At 39.8% G+C, this 23,113-nt stretch overlaps 1 protein-coding gene across 2 annotated transcripts; it reads left to right on the top strand.

Moving 5' to 3' along the window:
• The first annotated feature begins 281 nt into the window (after window positions 1–281).
• LOC132770827 (claudin-15-like) lies at window positions 282–23,086 on the top strand. 2 transcript variants are annotated; one of them, XM_060768173.2, is made up of 6 exons: window positions 282–381; window positions 672–927; window positions 13,222–13,386; window positions 16,640–16,721; window positions 18,318–18,419; window positions 21,194–23,086. In XM_060768173.2, exons 2-6 carry the CDS (start codon window positions 708–710, stop codon window positions 21,273–21,275), a joined length of 651 nt encoding a protein of 216 aa, XP_060624156.2. In that variant the 5' UTR covers window positions 282–381; window positions 672–707; the 3' UTR covers window positions 21,276–23,086. The 2 variants fall into 2 exon arrangements, with proteins under 2 accessions (XP_060624156.2, XP_060624155.2); XM_060768172.2 differs by lacking the exon at window positions 21,194–23,086 and adding an exon at window positions 19,811–20,055.
• Window positions 23,087–23,113: the final 27 nt, after the last annotated feature.

The raw sequence follows: 23,113 nt of genomic DNA, 5'->3' as shown, positions 1-23,113 counted from the left end.
AAACGCTACACAATTCCATGCTTTAAATAGAATGACCGAAATAAAAGAGAGGACTGACAACATGGGAGAAACATGAAACATTTTACTTGTGTTTTGTGAAAACTGGCTATTGTTGACTAGTGTACAGCAGAATCTTCTCAACAGTAAGTTCAGTTCAATTCAATTATGATTACTCCCAGGTTCAAGAGTGGACCTCTAGCTAGTTCATTTGATCGATAAGGTCAATGAACTGACTGGGCAGCCTTGGTTTTTAGAAAAAGGGGAAAGGTTCTAAATGGTTACAAAATCTTTCAAAACTATCCCTCACAACCTCTTGACACGCTGGACTGGAAGTGTTACTGGGGAGAAAGTGGGAAAGACACAGAAAGCTGATTGTCAAAAGTAAGTAATGTATGCCTTTTAGTAATGTGCCTTGGACACTCAAAGCTACATATATACTTTAAAAATTCCATTTAAAAATTCAATTATTTGAGTTATCTAAGTTTAAAATAAATCTGCAACTTAAGCTTTGATTGAATACCAATGCACTAAAATGAATTCACATTGTGTATCAATACATTTTAAGACAGCACAGAAAGAATTGTATAGTTTTATATCATGGTATGTTAAAATATAACTTTTTCCTTAGCATAAATATTAAATCACTAACTTAAGTTTTTTTTCTTTTTTAGACCACCAGCTTTTATTCTGACATCTTGTGCTGAAGAATGGCATCGTCAACTTTACAGATCATTGCATTTATTTTGAGTTTTCTGGGTCTCATGCTTTTACATGCTGCCACTGTTTCCAACTATTGGAAACATTCTACTCCAGCAAAAGATATAATTACTTCAAGTTGGATTAGTGAAGGTCTCTGGAGGAGTTGTGCGGCTACATCTTATGGATCCGTTCAGTGCAAGACATTTTCCTCCCTGCTAAGTTTGGAAAGTAAGTTGCACCTTTAGTTCCCACAATGCTACATGATAGTCTTCTTTTAGACATCCCTTGGCAAACTAGAGATTTCCCCAGTAGTTGACACTGGGGTCCTCATGTACTTACAAGAACGACACAACTTTGAAAATTATGTAAGGATTTGTTAGGCTTCCCAACAAGTCTTTGGGACTGCCTCATTCCTTACAATAAAGCCATCCAGAGAATTATGACATCTTCACTTTATATTCCTCAAGGATTTTCCTAGTGCAGTGGTTCTCAACCTGTGGATCCCCAGATGTTTTTGGCCTAACAGCTGGTAAACTGGCTGGGATTTCTAAGAGTTGTAGGCCAAAACCCCTATGGACCCACAGGTTGAGAACCACTGCCCTAGTACTGCTTCCATCTTTCTTCTGAAAGTCTCTTCAGGGGGGAAAAGTTGATGGAACAGCTGCATAGTACCTTTTGGGGCCAAGTAATGTGGCAAGGGAATGCTTCCATATCCAGTGGCATTTTTCTTTATGTGATGGAATCTGGACATTAACCCCTTCCCCAATTGCACTGCAATTTTGAAAAGTCTGTGGTAGATATTTCTACAGCCCTACAGCCCAGTGTTTTGGGTTACACAGGGGGAGCCAAAGGAAAGGGGGTTTGTTTCTTACAAAAGTCCTGTGAACAAAATAACTGCATTGGATTCTAGCCTTAGTGTTTGCAATCAGAGCTCTCTGGAAGCATCTAAAGCAGACATGAGCAAACTTGGGCCCTCCAGGTGTTTTGGACCTTCGGTTCCCACAATTCCCAACAGTTTCAGGCCCTTTCCTTTCCCCCCTCAGTTGCTTAAGTGGAAAAGGAAAGGGAAAAGGAAGGGGCCTGGGGCTGTTGGGAATTGTGGGAGTTGAAGTCCAAACACTTGGATGGCCCCAGTTTGCCAATGCCTGATCTAAAGTCAAGAGAGTATATGAATTATATTGTAGGTCGCAGGAGGTCATTCCTCAACAGTGTCCCATTGTGCAATCTTTCAAGCTAACTTTCTGCCACTTCAGCCATATTATACTTTGGGCATTCTAATTACTATATAATTTTATTAGAAACTGATAAACTTGTAGCATGTGTAAAAATAGCTTGCCTTTTCTAGGTGTGGTAGTAACAGCTGAGCATTTATAGAAGGCAGCTATCTAAAGCATAGATTTATTGTCCACATTCATTTGCATGAGTTTCCTTGAAACAGAGCCACTGTATAATTCCAGACTTGTCATCTTCTCTCTTATCATAAATCAAGAAAATGATCCCAGCACAAACTAACAAGGTCATTATCTCTAACTAGTTTCTAATAATGTCTTAATCTGTGAGACTTTGTCTCATCATGCTCTGATCCTTGTTCTTTGTTCGGTAAACACATTAATAATGTTCTGTCAAGCTTTTCTTTTCCCCTCAGATTAGAATAAAGCTGCATAAGGATTCATCAGCTTCTGTACCACCCCTTGCCAAAAATATAAACCACAGCTAACATCCCTGACATGCAGCCATCAAACTTTAAAATCTACAATGAAAAAAGCCATCTCAAATGAAGGAGAGTCCACTATCCTTTGTGATGGAGGGCAGATTCAGACAGGGCACAAAATGCAAGCCCACCTGGATATTAGTGGGGCGTCCAAACGACGCCCTACAAAATCACGAATGCATTCAGTTCAAAGCAGGAAACCCCTGCTTTCTGTCAAGTTAATTTGATAGTGGGTTTGTTCCATGCCTTCTTGGAAGATGCAGGTTGAACCCACTATAGCTGCTGTCTGGACTGCCCCCTCAGTCCTGGACTTCTGAAGTGACAATCCAAACAGCAGCCTTGCATTTTTCTGGGCTAAATCAGCCCAGAAAACCGCAAGGGCATCAACCCCCTCCCCAATCCTTTTCTGTTTAGGAATGACGTGGCAGGAGAAGGGGAGACGAGGAAAATCATCCCTGCCCCCCACCCCCTTCTCCTGGCACATCATTTGTAAGCACCAGGAGAGGGCCAGCGACAGAGAAATGCTGGCCTCATACGTTATTTTCATTTTTAAAGGGGTTTTAATGGGTTTTGGAGAGGGAGTCTGAGTCTCTGGGTGTTCTCCTTAAGGGACCTAGGCACCCAGCACTGAAAGCATGGGCTTTTGAGCCAATGTGTGGACAGAAGGCTGCTCTGACCTGGGTTTTTTAAACCCAGGTGAGCACGCACTTTATGCCTGTCTGGAACCACCCAGAGACAGCCCTCCAAATTCACTAGAGTTAGGGACACAGGGCCCTTTCAAAAGTGAAAAAGTGTGAATAGAACAATTACGATTTCTTTTACTTGATATAACATCTCTTTGTATCTCTAGGGAACTCATAAGGGGTGGGGGAATTGTCTTCTTACCATAGTGTTTTGTTCTGTTGCATTTATAATGAAAAGGGATAATATTTTCAACCCAATCACATGCTATGTTCGTTGATTATTTATAACGAAATCATCTGCGTTTTAAGCTACTACACCGGTGATTGTAGTCCCTGCCCATTCTGCATTCTTTTTTTTTAAAGTGGAAACTTTGTAATTCCGGCAGTCCAAAATCTTGCAGTGCTGATAAAAAGTGTAGTTTTTTTAAAAGCGAAAACTTTTTTAAAAATTAATTAGTTTTCTGTTGTCTACATATATAATAATGATATTGTGATTATATTCTTATAATAAAAAGTAATTATTATACTATCAGTCTTATAATTCCGAAATTTGTCAGCAATCTAATACGTGGGCTTAGATAACCATTCTAAAAATTAAAGCAGAATTACATACTTATACATTTTTTAAAGACTTTCTGGGAAACTGTCGCCAATATTTCCAATTATTTGTAATATTATTTATTTATTTATTTATTGTATTTATATACTGTTTCTTACCCCTAGGAGGACTTAAAGTGGTTCACAACACAATCCTTGGCAAAATTCAATGCCTTACATGTATAAAACACCACATATCAAATTAACATCAACTAGCAAGAGATTAAAACTATAAAACTATAAACAACAGTTACAAACATCAGGAAAATAAAATGATTTAACACGCTATATCAAAATTTGGAAATCCAAGGTTTTGAGGAAAGATAAAATGCAACAACATCTAAGAGGTGATATTGTATTTGCTTTAATCTAATGCTAATCTTCTTTGGCTAAATGACCTTGCCAAAATTAGGCAAAATATAGTTGTATTATTCTATTTCTGTCATTGCTTCTATTTTAATTATTATTAAAATAATTTTGTTGCATCAAAATTATTTTAGCATTGGAGGTAAATTTGAACACCCTCCACCATCACTTTGATACATTTTGTACTTTAGCGCCGAACTACACCTGGTGGCAGAGCGGGTTAAACCATGGTTCTCATCTGGGGAGCGGGTTGAGCTCCCGCTATTAGGGCCAACTTCAGCCAACCTAGCAGTTCAGAAACATGCAAATGTAAGTAGATCAATAGGTACTTCCTTGGCAGGAAGGTAATGGCACTTCGTGCAGTCATGCTGGCCACATGACCTTGGAGGTGTCTATGGACAACACCGGCTCTTCGGCTTAGAAATGGAGATGAGCACCCCACCCCCCAGTCGGACACGACTAGACTTAAGGTCAGGGGAAACCTTTACACCTGCCATAATTTTTTAGCTGGAAGGAGAAGATCTAGAACCTTTCAGAATGTTAGAGTAATTCGGATTGGTAAGCGTAATTTGGAAAAATGTTTATTGGGCCAGAACTAACTCAAGGCCAATTGAAACATTAACACCTACCTCCAACAGAGAAGAATTATTTCTCCCACCCTGGACATTCCACAGATATATAAACACCATTTTCCTAGTTTCCAACAGACCTCACAACCTCTGGGGATACCTGCCATAGATGCAGGCAAAATGTCAGAAAAGAATAATAGAATCATAGAATCAAAGAGTTGGAAGAGATCTCATGGGCCATCCAGTCCAACCCCCTGCCAAGAAGCAGGAAAATTGCATTCAAATCACCCCTTGCTTCTGGAACATGGCCATAGAGTCCGAAAAACTTACAGCAACCCACTAACTCAAGGCAATTTGCTACACAAAGGGAAGATGCTATCTGTCCTTTCTCTCCACATACAAAAGCTAACTTGACTAGTAGCGTTATCTTATTTCAACCATAGCAACAGGATACCATTCTTTCTAATCTGAGAATGGCAGGACAGTTTGATGGTCAATGGCAGGTTGCAACACTCAGCTTCATCCTCCCCCAACACTTTGCCATTTCGTCTTGCCTTTGGCGTCCAAGGATTAAGGTGACTGCTATACTTTGCTGTAGCCTTGGTGCAGGACAACAGAGTGCAAATGAAGGATGAGAATGTATGAATTTCACCCTATAATTCCTATCAGGAAATCTGATAAATATGATTAGTTCTTTTGTAAATTGAGGCCAATTTACATTTTGTCTTTAAACCACTCCCCCAGTTACTATAAATCCACTTTGCTTATCATCAGCTTGACTGAGCAAAGAGCGAAGGTAGTGGAACTAAAGCAGCAAGCCATCCCCTTCAATTGAATTTTAAAATTATTCTTATTAATGTAAAATAGATACCAACATTTCCAGCTATGTCTGTTATTTTGCAACTGGCTGGTTTTGTGTTCGCCTTGGGCGGATGGGTGCTTGTTGGAGCAACTTTATCAAACAGTTACTGGAAGGTCTCCACTGTACATGGAAGTGTGATCACATCCTCAAGCATATATGAAAACCTGTGGCACAGCTGTGCAGAAGATAGTATTGGAGTCTCCAACTGCAGAACATTTGATACTCTTCTGGCACTTCCTGGTATGAGTTGTTTTTTGATGCCCACATCTTTATCTGATGAATGTATCTGTTAGTGAAACACACACAGTAACTTAGATCTACCTTCCTGATCTTCTGTTTCTATTATGTCTCCAAATTGAAAACAGATGCCTTTCCTTCCAGCTTGTAAGATTGTGCAAGTAATGTTGAAGTTAAAGTTTTTGTTTATAAGAATAGGGTTGGAGCTAGATTTGAATAGACTTACTGAGATCAATGGGATATAAATCAGTTGAGGCAACCTTTGCTCGAATTGATGTAATTCATCCTCGTATTAATCTAACTATACTCTGAGTTTCTTCTAATGTCTTTGTAATTTAGAAATATTTAAGGGAAGATGTGGTTCATCCCTATGCATGCCAAAATTTGTTAAGAATGTAGAGCCATGTATTTTGAAGCACTATTCTTTCTATTTGGTATATTTGCATCTTAATGCTGGGAGGAGTTGGTTACAGTCATTGGTTACAGCCATTGAAAAGCACACACATACACACACACTATATATATATATATATATATATATATATATATACACACACACACACACACACACACACACACACACATACACACACACACACACACACACACACACACACACACTTGGGAATTGGAACATGGGGATGGGAATCTAAATAAACCAAAAGGGATACAGTAGAGAATAGGTGAGAAAGAAGAGAAAGAAAAGAAAAGAAATTAAAAAGAATTGAGATAGGGGTGAGAATGGGGGTAGGGGTAGGGGGGTCATTTGTCTTCCGGTCCATTCCGCAGGAAGTTTATTTTATCTTTTCCCCATTTTTTCCTTCTATGAAATATCACAGATTTTCACCTATTTTATTTCTCTACTTGATCGCTCTCTTACCCCTTTTCTGTCCCATCTCTCTCTGGGCTATTCTGTCTGTGCAGTAGAAGTAAGTCTTCTTTCCTGGAGATATTCTTTAAATGATGACCACTTGGTCTTACACCTATTTTTCTGATCTTGCAGTAAGAAGGTGAAAGAGTCCATGTCCATATAGTCCATTAGTTTTATAATCCTTGTGTCTATGGTTGGGATTTCTTTCGTTCGCCACTTTTGACCTAATAATGTTCTTGCTGCTGCAGTCAAATAATAAAACATGTTGTCCTTATTTCTTCCTATCTCAACGTCTGTCTTATAGAACCTTGCTAATTGTTGGGATGTTAGATGCCATCGGAAGAACATCTTGTACCAATTTTCTGCTACATTCTTGAGTATTTCATTTTGGTTTTCTGTACCTTTTCCCCACTCATGTAGTAGAATAGAGTGACCCATGTCTCTCACCCATTTAATAATTATTTCTTTTATCAATTCTGTTTTGCTGTTCCACTCTAAGACTTTCTGATATAATATCCTTATTTTTTTTTCTCCCTCAGCATTATAATGTCCCATGTTGACTATTGGGATATAAAGTCATGACTCTTGTTTTCCTTATAATTATCCTTTACCTGCATGTATTGAAACCATATCAAGTTGTTGACTGCTGTCCTTTTTTTAATAATAGTTTTATTGAGTATATTTCAGTGATTACAGAATTTAAAAAGACTTGTATCAATAAGGGGTATTTGGGAAGGAGCGGGAATAGATTATTAGGAAAAGATTGAGGGACTGGGGGGTGGGTAAGGAGGGGAACCTATGTTGGGGATCTAAGATTGGGGAGCATGCAAGGATAGAATTGGGTTAGAAAGGGTAGGGTTGGGGTTAGAAAAGGGTTGGGAAATTTCCAGTGGGGGGGAATTTTGACTTCCGAATCTTCTTCTCCACGTCATATACTTTAGACTTCATTGAGATTTTCTTCTTGTGGTTTCTCCCTTCTTTTCCTGTTTTGTTTCCTTCTGTTTTCTTCTCACTCTCTCCCTAATTCTATTTCTTTGTCATGAAATCATCAATTAACTTTCAATCAGTTCTCTTAAGTGGGCGTCCTTGAGAATCTTTTAATGCATAAGTCAGGGTATCCATTTCTTTTATTTCAAGGACCTTCTATAGCCATTCTTCTCTTGTTGGTACGTCACTTAGCTTCCATTTCTTAGCAAAAACTATTCTTGCTGCCGTCGTTAAATAAGTAAGTAAGATATCTTTGTTTGTATCTAACTCGTTTTCTTCATCAAATATTCCCAGCAGGAAATATTCTGCTTTTTTCTGTTTTTTTATTTGAAGAATTTTCTCACATGTTTTATTTATTTATTTATTTATTGCCTGCTGTCCTTAATTCCTCTAAAGATTTTAGTGTTCAGATACTGTTTTGTTTTGTCAGCAAGTGTCTGTAAGTAAACCATTTATCCATTGGGATCTCTCTTTTATGGTTAGCCTCAACTGGGGAGAGCCAGAGGGGCATTTTATTATTAAATCTTTCCTTGTATTTTTCCCATAACTTTAGTAGTGCGGCTCTGACAAAATGGTTTGAAAATATTTTTTTTCCACCTTTACTTTTTGGTACCAGAGGTATGCATGCCACCCCTGGCGTGGATCAAATCCTTCTAAGCTTAAATTTTTCCTTTTTGTTAGTGTGGCCCAATCTTTCACCCATGTCAGTGCACATGCCTCGAAGTACATTTGGAAATCTGGTAGTGACAGCTCCCCTCTTTTTTTTGAGACTATTAGTATTTGGAATTTGATACTTGCTTTCTTCCCGTCTCAAATGAATTTTAGAATATCTTTCTCCTATTCCTTGAAACTGTGGGTTGTCTTTAATATCGGTAACATTTGGAATAGAACAACATTTTCGGAAGGACGTTCATTTTTATGACTGCGATCCTTCCTAACAATGTCAAATTTAAGAATTTCCAATTTTCCATTTTCTTTCTCATCTCCTTTGTAAAGCTTCAGATGAAAGCAAAATGACATCAAACAGTAGCACATTTTTCATTAGTATGATATTAACTGAGGAAGAGAGAGGTGATCCACTACGAGTTGCTGTTGTCTGAAAGGCAACTTCGCAATGTAACTGATTCATGGCAAATGCAATATTTTTATGTGAGATAGTTGTAGATTCCAATGCCAAATACACCTTAGGGCTTTATCACACAAGGAAGCAAATCTCAATTATACAGCAGTACACGGCGTTGTGTCTCACTTGTTTTTGCATTATATTTTGATTGTTATTGATTCACATCTTTTCACTGACAAGAAAAACCTCTTAATGGTTGCAGTATTGCTATTGTACCGTTATCCATTTTGATGTGATTGTTTCATTTCACAGTACATGCGATATATTTGCAGTCATGTGGGATGAGTAGACATTATTTCCTTTTTGCCCTTGCTATCCCCATGCAGAGTCACTACAGGGAAATGGAGCTAGGCTTCTTTTTTGCCTTCTCCTTTTTGTTCCATTTTTTGTTTTGTCTCTCCCTCCTGACATTTTCTCCCTCTTCTCTCTCTCTGAATGTATTTATATGTACTGTGGAGAACTGGGAAAGGGTTGGCAGCTCACACCCAGGCAGGAAGGCAGGATATAGAGCAGCGTTTGTCAACCTAAGGGTCAGGACCCCGGGGGGGGGGGGGTTGCAAGGGGTCGCCAATGACCATAAGAAACACACAGTATTTTCTGTTGATCGTGGGGGTTCTGTGTGGGACGTTTGGTTCAAGGGGCTCTTTGATTGTAAACAAACTATAAATCCCAGCAACTACAACTCCCAAATGTCTATTTTTCCCAAACTACACCTGTGTTCAAATTGAGTATTGAGTATTGAGTATTCATGCCAAATTTGGTTCAGATTCATCATTGTTTGAGTCCACAGTGCCCTCTGGATGTAGGTGAATTACAATTCCAAAACTCAAGGTCAATGCCCAACAAACCCTTCCAGTATTTTCATGGGTCATGGGAGTTCTGTGTGCCAAGTTTGGTTCAATTCCATCTTTGGTGGAGTTCAGAATGCTCTTTGATTGTAGGTTAACTATAAATCCCAGCAACTACAACTCCCAAATGACAATATCAATCCCCACCCCCCAACCCCACCAGTATTCAAATTTGGGTGTATTTGTTATTTGTGCCAAATTTTGTCCAGTGAATGAAAATATTCTGCAAAGCAGATACATTACGATTTATTTATGTATTTATTTAAAATATTTATATTCCGCCCTTCTCACCCTAAAGGGGACTCCGGACAGAGCACAGCATATATACGGCAAACATTCAATGTCGGGACACAAATTCATATACACATACATAAACATTAAAAACATTTATCTCAATATTAAAATACACCATTTAAAACCAACCAACCTAATTAGCCTGGTAATCTTTCCTATTGCTTCTTCATTGCCCTGTCCCAAAAGCTTGGTCCCACAGCCAAGTTTTTACCATCATTCTAAACGACAGGAGAGAAGGGGCCGACCTGATCTCACCAGGAAGGGAGTTCCATAGCCGGGGAGCAATCACCAAGAAGGCCCTGACTCTTGTCCCCAGCCAAACTACAGTTGTGAAGTAGCAACAAAAATAATGTTATGGTTGGGGGTCAACACAACATGATGAACTGTATTAAGGGGTCATTGCATTAGGAAGGTTGAGAGAGAGCTCACATCTATGTGACAAGGATGCATATGAGAAACTGCAAGATTGAAAGGGACAACTTTTATAACCTGTGGATTTGTGTGAAAAGATTTCAATTGTGCCACTGATTTTTTTTTAACCACAAGCAAGTTGACTTTGGAGTCTTTGTTTGTCATGCTCAGCAAAGTGCCCTCCCACTTTCTTCAGTCTCAAAAATGTTACCAGCAAACATATAGTTAAAAGAAGGAAAGGACATAGACTTTGGTGATCAGAGAAATAAGCATTTTTAAAATTATGTGATTGCACAATTGCAGCAAAAAATATATAAAATAAGCAGTGCACATCCGCAACATGGGGTGGGCATGGTTGGAAGGCAGTGTCAGCGAAGCAGTGCAGAAGACTGATAGTAGGGCAGTGCATTGCCAAAGCAGCACCGTAAAACTGTTGCAGAGAGGTGTGATACGGATTGTTTCCATTCTGGCATTTTCTCAAAGTGATTACTGTGAAATAGCAGGCAGATACGATAAAGTCCTTACCGCCACTAACTCATTAAAATAGAGTGATACTTCTAGATAATGGTTACTATTTTAGTCACACAATAAAGCAACTGTTATATAAACAGAAATTACGTGACTTACATTGATTTATTTTCACCTGCCCTTGTCACTTGATACATTGGTTGATATAATAGCTTAATAACTTACTTCAGGAATCAATATTTGCTGGTAGGTGATTTTTCTGTTTATCACTAAAGTGATTATGCTTCTAATCCATCTACACCACTAACACTCAGCAATGCAATTCCTATATAATTTTTTGATACTACTATTCACAAACTATATAGAAATTGCATTGCAGATTGTTAGTGGTGTAGATGGATTAGAAACATTAATGCTACTAATTACATGAAATAAAGTGAGATAGATTAGGAAAGGCACAATAGTTTCAAAACTTAGATCAATTTATCAACAGGGTCACCAAATGGTGCGAATGTTGACATACTGATTAGCTCTGAAATTGTTGTTTATTCGTTCAGTCGCTTCCGACTCTTTGTGACCTCATGGACCAGCCCACATCAGAGCTCCCTGTTGGCCGTCACCACCCCAGCTCCTTCAGTGTCAAGCCAGTCACTTCAAGGATACCATCCATCCATCTTGTCCTTGGTTGGCCCCTCTTCTTTTTTCTTTCCATTTTCCCCAGCATCATTGTTTTATCTAAGCTTTCCTGTCTTCTCATGATGTGACCAAAGTATTTCATCTTTGCCTCTAATATCCTTCCCTCCAATGAGCAGTCGGGCTTTATTTCCTGAAGTATGGACTGGTTGGATCTTCTTGCGGTCCAAGGCACTCTCAGAATTATCCATAGTTCAAAAGCATCTATCTTCCTTTGCTCAATCTTCCTTATGGTCCAGCTCTCACATCCATAGGTTACTCTATGTATACCCATAGTATATAACTCTAGTTTCATGGGAGTGTGCTTGCAAAATAGAGCCAGGGTACTGCCATGGCTGCTGGTGTCTCAAAAAGTAATGATGACTCCTGAAATCAGGGGGAAACAGTGATGTTCCTCTGTGTTTTCCATAAAGGGAAGATGCTATGGGCCTTTCCACACAGCCCTATATCCAATAATATAATGGCAGGAAATCCCACATTATCTGAGTGTGGGCTCAGATAACCCAGTTCAAAGCAGATATTGTGGGATTGTCTGCCTTGATATTCTGGGATATAGGGCTGTGTGGAAGGGCCCTATGTAATAGGAAAAGCATGCAGATTACACAAAGCATTAGATAAAGAATGAAAATTATCCTCAAATAGTTGATAATCTCTTCCGCTTTACCAACATTTTATTTTCTCTCTTTTGGGAGAAATTAGGCTATCAGAAATACAGATTAGGACCTGGCACATAAAGGCCTCAGTGCAACATCTCCTTTGCTGATGATAATTGCTGTCAAGTCAACTTTTGCTTATAATGACCCTATAGATAAGAGAAATTCAAATTCCCGTATTCTCAACAGCCCTACTCAGGTCTTGGACACTCAGATTTGACTTCCTTGGTTGAATCTTTTCACTTGTGATGCAGCCGTCTTCTTCTCCTACTTCCTTCTGCCTTACTAAACACTACTTTATTTTCTAGCAAGTCACTTTTTTTTATGATATGCCCAAATCATGACAGTCTCCACTGAGTAATCTCTGCTTCTAGGGCAATTTCAGGCTTGATTTACACTAGGAACCATTCATTTGTCGTTTTAGTCAATAGTATTTGTGGAACTCCTCTCCAACAACACTTTTCAAATGAGTTGATTTTCTTATTATCATATTTCTACATAACCCAACTTCCACAATCATACATAGAAATGGGATATACATTTGAACATAAGTTATGGTGTGACAATGCAATCCCCATGTAGAATTGTGCAATGCACGTCAATGACTTGGTACCATTGCACACTGCACAATATATGCCATGCTTTCACAAATATAGAATGTACAACTGAAGCCCAAAGTGCATGATGCCCACCCACAATGTATAATGACAATGCTAAGTACCGAATTTGCAGCCACAATGCAAAGTATGGGATGCATAGCCTTAATGCCTAACTAGTAAAGACAAGGCACAAATGAGTATGCTGTCTCAATACCTCTGCAACAAAATATATCCACTACACGGTGATGACTTTGACACACATGTCTCCCTTGCAAAGCATGACTTATACATTTATATGTCCCTGTGTGTATTCCAGCCATTATAATGTACAGGTCCATTAGAAGGTTTGATTGGGGGTAGTCATAGTTGGGGCCACATCTGCTCAAGTTCGCACTCAGAGGCTGGATTTTATTAAAGCAGATATCCAAATAATGCACAGCCTGGGCATCACTGTTTCCAACCACGTATTTCATCAATGGAGAGATAATGCTTTTTTATATATGTTTTGTACTGAAGCTGACACCTTTAATCAATTTCCCTTCTTCCACAGTTTATATCCAAGTATGCCGAGCCCTGATGATCATCTCCCTCATCTTAGGCATGGGTGGTGTTTTGTTGAGCTTGCTTGGTTTGAAGTGCACTCAACTTGGCTCTACTAGTGAAAATGCGAAGATAAAGATTTCCATAACAGGTGGAATGATGTTCATTTTAGGAGGTGAGACTATCTGATAGACTACATACCAAAAATAAAGATAATGATATAAAGTAGAGGTATTATAGAGCCAACATGGTGTAGAACAGGCATGGGCGAACTTTGGCCCTCCGGGTATTTTGGAATTCAACTCCCACAATTCCTAACTACCTCAAGCTCCTTCCTTTTTCCCCTCAGCCGCTTAAGCGGCTTAAGCAGCTGGGGAGGGGGGGGGGAGGAAAGGGACTTAGGAATTGTGGGAATTGCAGTCCAAAACATCTGGAGGGCTGAAGTTTGCCAAGGCCTGGTGTAGAGAACTGGATGAAGATTCAGGGATGCTGCAAACATCCACTGACACACTCAGCCCCAACCACAACATAGAGTTAAGTAAAACTGTATACCAACACACACATATACAATGCACACAACTATATAAATAAAAATGTAATGTTCATTTGTGGGATTAACATAACTCAAAAACCACTGGACAAATTGACACCAAATTTGGACACAAAACACGTATCAGACCACCACTCATAAAAACACTGAAAAACACAGCAGAAGAGACTTTAAAAGCCAAAAAAATAAAAAGTTACATTACAATGCATGCATAAAACCATATATATATACACACACATGCACACACACATATATACACAATACACACACACACAAAACACATATACACAGACTGGGCCACAGCAACGCATGGCAGGGGATGGCTAGTATACAATATAATAAGCAATCTGAATTGTATACATAATAAATAACTAGTATGGGAGGCTTGTAGAAGGTTGCAGTTTCCAACAAAGGTGAACCTATTACAGGGTTTCTTGGCAAGAGAGGAAGTTTGCCCTTGCCTTAATCTGAAACTGAGAGAGGAGAGAGTGTGATTTGCCCAAGGCCAACCAGTGAGCTTCCGTGGGCACGTGGGTATTCAGATCCTCGTCTCCAGAGTTGTTGTTTAGTGCTCAAACCACTACGCCACATTAGCTGACTTTTACAATTGCAAATGTACTGGACTATTAATTCTGTAGCACACAACTTCCTATTATATGGTTATAGGAATTCAACAAACTTACAGGGCATGAGTTTGGGGAAGACTGCTTTAACCTAATTCAGTTATTTTACAGAATCTCCCCAGAACTCTTATATAAGGGCCAAGCAAGTGAATTTTTCTGATCCATTCTCTAGATCTGTGTTATCCTGCAACAATGATTATTATACATATATTAGAACTGCATGCTTTAGCTGATTAAACTGTTGGTGATTACAGTACCTTACCCATTCATTGCATAAATGGGGTGTTTTTTTGTCGTGTCAGGAGCGACCTGGGAAACTGCAAGTTCTCTCTGGTGTGAGAGAATTGGCCGTCTGCAAGGATGTTGCCCAGGGGACGCCTGGATGATTTGATGCTTTATTATCCTTGTGGGAGGCTTCTCTCATGTCCCCGCATGAGGAGCTGGAGCTGATAGAGGGAGCTCATCCCCCTCTCCCCGGATTTGAACCTGTGACCTGTCGGTCTTCAGTCCTGCCGGCACAGGAGTTTAACCCACTGTGCCACCGGGGGCTCTGCATAAATGGGGAAAATACTTTGTAATGTATGTGTTATATGTGTATTTCATTATCTGACTAATAAAAAAGCCAAAAAGCAGCAAACATAAAGAAATAAACAATACTAAAGGAGCAGTTTGAATCTAGTTCTCAATAAACAGCGTAAATGGGTAAAATACTGTTTATTGAGAACTAGATTCAAACTGCTCCTTTAGTATTGTTTATTTCTTTATGTTTGCTGCTTTTTGGCTTTTTTATTAGTCAGATAATGAAATACACATATAACACACACATTACAAAGAAAATCAATACCTAAAATCTACAGCTATGCCAGCACCATCTGAAAAGAGGCATCTTTCCATGAGAATGAGAAAAGAGGAAAATGCTTCTTCTGAACTGTTGTTGACAAACTAACTTACTTAAGCGATCCCTAGTTGTCTGAGTATGGTGGCCTTCCAAGTGTAGTGTCTTGGGGGTGGATTCCTAGGTGACTGTGGAGTCCTATTCTTGGCCCGCATGTTCTTCCACAGTTAGGGCATTGGCTTCCAAGTGGAAGTGGTCCCAGTCAGGATTGGCTTGACGCTCTTTCCTCATGGCACGTTTCTCCCTTTTGCCCTCCATTTTGCCTCTTCAAATTTTGCAGCACTGCTGGTCACAGCTGACCTCCATTTAGCGCACTCAAGGGCCAGGGCTTCCCAATTCTCGGTGTCTATGCCACAGTTTTTAAAGTTAGCTTTAAGCCCATCTTTAAATCTCTTTTCTTGTCCACCAACATCACATTTTCCATTCTTGAGTTGGGAGTAGAGTAACTGCTTTTGGAGACGATGATCGGGCATTCAGACAAAGTGGGCAGTCCAGCAGAGTTGATGGTATAAGAACATCGCTTCAGTGCTGGTGGTCTTTGCTTCTTCCAACATGCTGACATTTGTCTGCCTGTCTTCCCAAGAGTTTTGCAGGATTTTTCAGAGGCAATGCTGATGGAATCGTTCCAGGAGTTTAGTGTGACACCTGTAGACAGTCCACGTTTCACAGGGTGGGAGGACAATAGCTGTATAAACAAGCAGCTTGGTATCCAGTTAGAATTTCATGTGAAAGGACTGCTAGACCAGTTCTGATCCTAAAAATAAATGTTTGTTCTGATGTCAGGGATGCTCTACTTTTTAATTCTGTTCAGCTCAATAATTATTTTCTTTGCACTTACTTCCAGTTGATAGACTTTGAGGTTTAAATAAAATGAAGTAAAATCTTAGGCCCCATCTACACTGCCATATAATTCAATTTCTGAATCAAGATTATCTGCTTTGAACTAGATTATATGGCAGCGTAGATCCATATATACTTGAAATGCGCATCGTATTTTCAGATAGCTCCTAACATAACACGTGCTTACATTTAGGAGAATTGTGGGTCTTCAGATTTTTGGGAACTAACTCCCAGAAGTCTCAGTCAAAAGGCAAGAATTCTGGAAGCTTAAATCTGTCAACATCTATAAATCTAAAGTTAACATGGAGAACACCAATCAGGGTGGGAACAAAAGAAGATTGCCTTTTTTTCAGAATTAGTGTATGTTTTCTCTTATACAGATTTATGCTGATTGAATAAAATAATTGACTGAAACTCATAAGATCAGTTGGTTATCCTTCCATTCATCACAAGGCTGCACAATTATATATTGCCTGAATAATATGTTTATATATATTTATAGTGTATTTATTTTATCTAGGTCTGTCATCAGTTATTGCTGTTTCATGGTATGCAGCACTGGTCACAGCTCAATTTTTTGATTCATTATATGGTGGAACCAAGTAAGTTAATGGTCAATCATATATTTCTAGCTCAATACAATATTTGCAGTATATTTTAGCATTATCAAAACATGATCAGGATATGTATTATGGGTTGAAGATACCAATCAACATTGTGTGTATGCGCGCACACACTTTCATATCACTTGTCAATTTATGGCAATCCCATGAATTTCATTGAGTTCTCTTAGACAAGGTATACTCATAAGGGGTTATGCCAATTCCTACCTCTAAAATATAGCCTACAGCATCTAGCAGTCATTAGTTGTCTCCCATCCAAGCATTACCCAGGACTGACTTTACTTAGCTTCTAAGATCAGATGGAACCTGGTGCCTTCAGGGTCTTTCGGTTCAAACTCTAGCAGAGTTGTGTTATCAAAGGCTTTCATGGCTGGAATCACTGGGTTGCTGTGAGTTTCTGGACTGTATGGCCATATTCCAGAAGCATTCTCTCCTGATGTTTCACCCACATCTATGGCAGGCATCCTCAGAGGTTGTGAGGTCTGTTGGAAACTAGACAAGTGGGGTTTATCTGCAGAATATCCAGGGTGGGAGAAAGAACTCTCTAAAATTAGAACAGCACAACAACAGAAAGGAAACAAACAAGGGCATCTAATCACCTCTCAACAAAGGATTGCTCCAGGCACTGCCAGGCAATCAAATGCTAATCAAGGTGATAAGTTGAAACATTCACACCTGGCTCCAGCAGACCTTTGTCCCACCCTGGTCATTCCACAGATATATAAACCCTTTTTCCTAGTTCCAACAGACCCCACTACCTCTGAGGATGCTTGCCATAGATGCAGGCGAAACGTCAGGAGAAAATGCCTTTAGAACATGGCCATATAGCCCGAAAAAAACCTACAACAACCCAGTGATTCCGGCCATGAAAGCCTTCGACAATACATAGAACTCTTGTCTGTTTGAGGCAAGTGTGAATGCTGCATTTTATTACCTTTATTAGCATTGAATAGCCTTATAGCTTTGAGGCTTGCCTGCTTCCTGCCTGGGAGAATCCTTTGTTGGGAGGTGATTAGCTGGCCCTGATTGTTTCTTGTTTGGAATTCCCCTGTTTTTGAGTGTTGTTTTTTCTTTACTGTCCTGATTTTAGAGTTTTGTAAGAGTTTGCATTGCAACATAGCTAAAAATGTAGCAAATATTTTATTACTTGTTTTCTGTCCTTATCCTGACAAAAAATTGACACAACTAATAATGATGCTATTGCTCATTGTTACTTCAGTGACCTTGCACTACTTCTTATTTTCCCAGTTCTTGACTTCTATCTTTTGCTTGTTCTGAAGTGTGACCGAGAGAAATAAGAAAGAGCCTCCCCCTTCTTCCATCCCCGTCCCACAAGTATATTTGTGATACAAGAAGGATTACTGGTGGAAATTATAGTAGTGGTATGATGTCTGTTGATCACAGGCCACCCCAATTGTCTGCACTAAACTCCAGTATGCAGTTCACCTCGTTGGGTTAAACTCTTGCCCTGGACAATCAGAGGTGTCATCTTTGCCCTTATTGCAGCCACTACACTGGTAACAGAAGTAGTTTCATTTGATTTTACAACATTTTATTCAACCTTCTTTCTTCCAGATATGAACTGGGAACTGCATTGTTCGTAGGTTGGGCTGGTTCCCTGCTTTCTATACTTGGTGGGGTCTTACTGACATGTTCAGGATGCAAAGAAAAGCACAGGTAATTGAATCGTTAATGTTAAAGAACAACAGGTATCAATGAGAGAAATAGAATTTTAATTGTGCCAGATGCCAACCAAAAGTTTGAATACCTTCTTTGCCTGGTTCCAAACTGAGTGGGAATCTGAATTCCTAGACATTTTAACTTCAAAGACAACCATTTGGTCTCTAAACGGTGCTCTATGTACACAGTTGCCTCTCTTGGATCAGAGAGTGACAAGACCTGACACCCAGCATATGGAAGCAAGTGAGGGTGGGATTCTAAAATACAAAGTGGCACACGTGATCATAAATTCTAGTAATTGCTTCAGGTGTATTTTCAAAGTATAGCAAGTGTCACTTTATTGTGGTTATCACACCAGAAGTGACTTGCAGTTTTTCAAGTTGCTTTTGACATGGAAAGTTTTTTTACCATTTGCTTTTAATGATATCTGTAGACCAGACATGGGCAAACTTTGGCCCTCCAGGTGTTTTGGAATTCACCTCCCAGAAATCCCAGCCAATTTATCAGGTGTTAGAAATTTGGGAGTTGATGTCCAAAACATCTGGAGTTTGCCCATGCCTGTTATAGACTGTGTTTCTCAATCTGGGAGTCGGGACCCCTGAGGGGGTCGCAAGGGGGTGTCAGAGGGGTCACTGAAGAGCATCAGAAAACATAGTACTTTCTGTTGGTCATGGGGGGGGGGGAGTTCTGTGTGGGAAGTTTGGCTCAATTCTGTCTTTGAGGGGTTCAGAATACTCTTTGATTGTAGGTGAACTAGAAATCCCAGCCACTACAACTCCCAAATGTCAAGGTCTATTTTTCCCAAACTCCACCAGTGTTCACATTTGAGCATTTTGAGGATCCATGCCAAGTTTGGTCCAGATCCATCATTGTTTGAGTCCACAGTGCTCTCTGGATGTAGGCGAACTACAACTCCAAAACTCAAGGTCAATGTCCAGCAAACCCTTCCAGTATTTTCTGTTGGACGCGGGAGTTCTGTATGCCAAGTTTGGCTCAATTCCATCATTGGTGGAGTTCAGAATTTTCTTTGATTGTAGGTGACCTATAAATCCCAGCAACTACATCACCTAAATGACAAAATCAACCCTCCCCCAACCCCACCAGCATTCAAATGTCGGTGTATCAGATATTTGTGCGAAATTTGGTCCAGTGAATGAAAATACATCCTGTATATCATATATTTACATTAAAATTCAAAACAGGGGCAAAATTACAGTTATGAAGTAGCAACGAAAATAATGTTATGGTTGGGGGTCACCACAACATGAGGAACTGTATAAAAGGGTCGCGGCATCAGGAAGGTTGAGAAGCACTGGACTATGGCATTTTAAAAACAATACATTGATATTTTCTTTGAGTAAGAGTTGTAAATGTCTTTTTAATTGCAGAAACCCAAAATATGATTATTCTGCTGCCCAGCGAACCAACAAATCTCGTATTTACATCAAAAAGTCGGAGACGGTCATGCCTGTCCAAGACTACGTTTAGTTGTATTAATATTTTCCCTTTCCCAGCTCATTAGGAACTCTCCCTTCCAAACTATGTTTTATTTTAGACAGACATTTTTCATTTTAGTACTGAATACTATGGTATGTGTATCATTTCCTTCTGGGAATAATCGAAACCACAGTGTGGATATTAGGCCTGGGTAACAACGGAAAAATTTGTTTCTAAAATCGATTTGTATTTGGGGTTTTTTTTTGTTTCGATATTTAAAATAATTACAAAATTTTCCTTTTAAAAAGTTCGATATTTACGAAATTTCGTAAATGTGAAAAAAATTACAAAACATTAACGAATCGATTTCCGAAACAATAACGAATCGATTCGTTAATGGCGGACGCGACCGCGAAATACGCTAAAAAACCTCCAAAAACTTCTGAAGCTTCCCTCTCCCTCTGTTGTTGACTGTTGGTGTGATATTATAATTTTTTTTCACTAATTAAACAAAAAACTTGCCCCAGACATGCGGAAATAATAACGAAACGACCTCAGAACAATAACGAAACGAATACAATAACGAAATACGAAGCATTTACAAAAAGTGTTTAAAAATTCGTTTTTTAAAAAAATTGCTCCAGAATGGTTCGTTATCGTTTTGTAATTGGAAAAATTAACGAATTATTAACGAATTACGAATTAACGAAACGAAACCACCCAGCCCTAGTGGATATGTGTGAGGACAAGGCTTTAAAAAACAGGAAAGTCATATTTGCATTTCTCAAGCCCAAGGATCCTTCTTTCTCTTTTTTTTAAAAAAACTTTTTCTTGCACTGGAATACTAAAAACATATTATCGTTTTAGGAGTAAAATTGTTTAGAATTTGCCACCAGAACATTTAGCAAACTGGTTATTGATGAGCAATTTTTGAGGAAAGAGTAAATCCTCCCAAAAAAGGATTTCCCCAAGCAGGAAGCAGTGAGGCTTTGAAACTGCAAGGCCATTCAATGCTAATCCAGGTGGCCATTTGCAACATTCACACGTACCTCAAGCAGACAAGAGTTCTTTCTCCCGCCCTGGAAATTCCACACATATATAAACTTAACTTGCCTAGTTTCCAACAGACCTCACAATCTCTGAGAATGCCTGTCATAGATGCAGGCGAAATGTTAGGACAGAATGTTTTTGGAACCTGGCCATACAGTCTGGAAAACTCACAGCAACCCACTGGTTCTGGCCATGAAAGCCATTGACAATACATTTTGAATAATTCAAATGGATTCTTATTCAAGCCATTACAATGGTAGCTTTTATGTGTTGCTCGTGTATAGGGTGACAGGCATTGAGGATGAGCTCGCAGGCCCCTGCTTTCAATCTGATTTGAACCACAGCAAGGAGTTCCACACTTCCTGAACACCTGGACTGAATGAAGACACAGGGACTGTGGCTTCAGCACCAGCTCCAACAGCAGAGACCTTTTTCCTTTCCTCCTTTCTCACTGAACTGAGTTCCCCGTTTCAATGTAACAACCCTTAATAAAGAAGTATCTTTTTTCCTAACTTTTCCTCTCCATAGTGATATATTGTATCCCTTTACTGGCTCAAACACTAACCAACATGAACCTTCCCCTTCCTGAGCTGCAGATCCCTGCTGGCTCACCCAGGATGCTCTTACAGCGTCCTGGGGAGGCCAAAACTGTGTTTCTCTGAACCGTGGATATGGAGACCCATTGGGACCCCATATCCACGGGTCAACGGATCAGCTCCAACCAGCACCATCTTTTCCCTAGACTAATTTTAAGACTGCTATCTTACTTTTTGCATAATGGATCCCTGTGCCCTGGGGAAACCATTTTGTTCCAAAGACCTCATGTGGGGACCAGCTTGCCTCAATTCATGGTTCCTTTCTGCAGCAATGTTCGGGCCTCCGTTTCATGTGCATCCAGAAGCCTGTTGACTCTGGGAAGCTCACTGTGGTCATCCCATGGGATCCCCGAACCCCTGACAGGCCATTTTGCCCTTATGAAATTGGATCTGTAGTTTTCTTTTTCCTTTTATGAATGGACTCCGACTTCCCAGCGCTCCCATTGACTTCAATATGCTCTTCATGGACTTTCATGAACTTCTCAAGAACTTTTGTGAACTTTCTGGGATGGGCGTGGGAAATTTGAATTTGACAGCTTTCCTTCAATTAGGGGAAAATCCTTCTGGGTGTCTTCTGTCTCACTAGGTGTCCGGATCCACTTTTTCGGGTCTGGCCGGTCTCTGCCTTGGCAAGGCCTTCCAAATTCATGTTCGATATCAGCATTACACAGATGCCTGTTGTGGCTTACTGTGTGTAACCTTCCCAGTTTTAGCAGCATAAGCACTCTTTTAGACATCACAGAAGGAGGCCTCCAGGGGGCCCTTGAACAGTGCCTTTGGGGTACAAGGTCAATTAGAGGCTCCACTACATAGCTCTGTCCCCCCAAACAATGAATGATGGGAGGCACCCCAGGCAATGTCCATCTACTTTTGCACATTCAGAGAAGAAGAAGCCATCTGTGTCTTCCTCAGGAGGGAGCAAAGGCTGCTTTCTTCTCTCCAGAGGGTGTGAAGATTGACCCATGGCATCTTGGGCTTACTCCATGACTACTCAGTGGCTGTGTGGGCTGAGAAGTACCTGAGAACTCTCCACCTGCCTTTGTGCATTCAGAGATGAAGGCGCAACTTGTGCCCTTCCTGATCATTCCAGAGTAGTGAGGTTGGCAGGTGTTTGTGTGCCACCTGTTGGATGTTGGCCTTAGAATGTCTAAAGTGTGCATTTCTGACACATATTTTTGTTCATCTGCAAATTGCAAGAAAGGTCTCCATTTTGCCTAAAGCCAGAGTTTGGGAAATCAGTAGCTTCCAGAAATTGGCCATGCTGGCTAGGGAAATCTGTGAATTGTTTTGCTGTTTATTTGTTCAGTCACTTCCAACTTTTCATGACCTCATAGACCAGTCCACGCCAGAGCTCCCTGTCAACTGTGAGTTGTGGCCTCCTAGATTTCTTTTTCTGAATAGCTTCTAAGGCTATAGATGGAGCCCATGACAGACATGAGAGATTAATTTCTGTCCCCACAACCATTGATAGCTTTCAGTTTAAAGCATTGCACCACAGAATCTGCAGTGGTCAGAAATGTTAAGAATATTGTTACATGTTTATAGCTGATGCTTATGAAAGTAAACAAGAAGAGAATACTATTATGTCTCTGTTGTGTTTTTATGTTT

The sequence above is a fragment of the Anolis sagrei genome, chromosome 3 (assembly GCF_037176765.1).
Source record: "Anolis sagrei isolate rAnoSag1 chromosome 3, rAnoSag1.mat, whole genome shotgun sequence".
Lineage (NCBI taxonomy): Eukaryota > Metazoa > Chordata > Lepidosauria > Squamata > Dactyloidae > Anolis > Anolis sagrei.
Note: the sequence above shows the minus strand (reverse complement) of the source record. Positions and strands in the feature narration are given on the sequence as shown.

Coding starts and splice junctions, on each gene's coding strand:
- LOC132770827 (XM_060768172.2), top strand. CDS start 708: ATGGCATCGTCAACTTTACAGATCATTGCATTTATTTTGAGTTTTCTG. Junction 928..13,221: donor CTCCCTGCTAAGTTTGGAAA/GTAAGTTGCACC, acceptor CTTCTTCCACAG/TTTATATCCAAGTATGCCGA. Junction 18,420..19,810: donor GGATGCAAAGAAAAGCACAG/GTAATTGAATCG, acceptor TTTTAATTGCAG/AAACCCAAAATATGATTATT.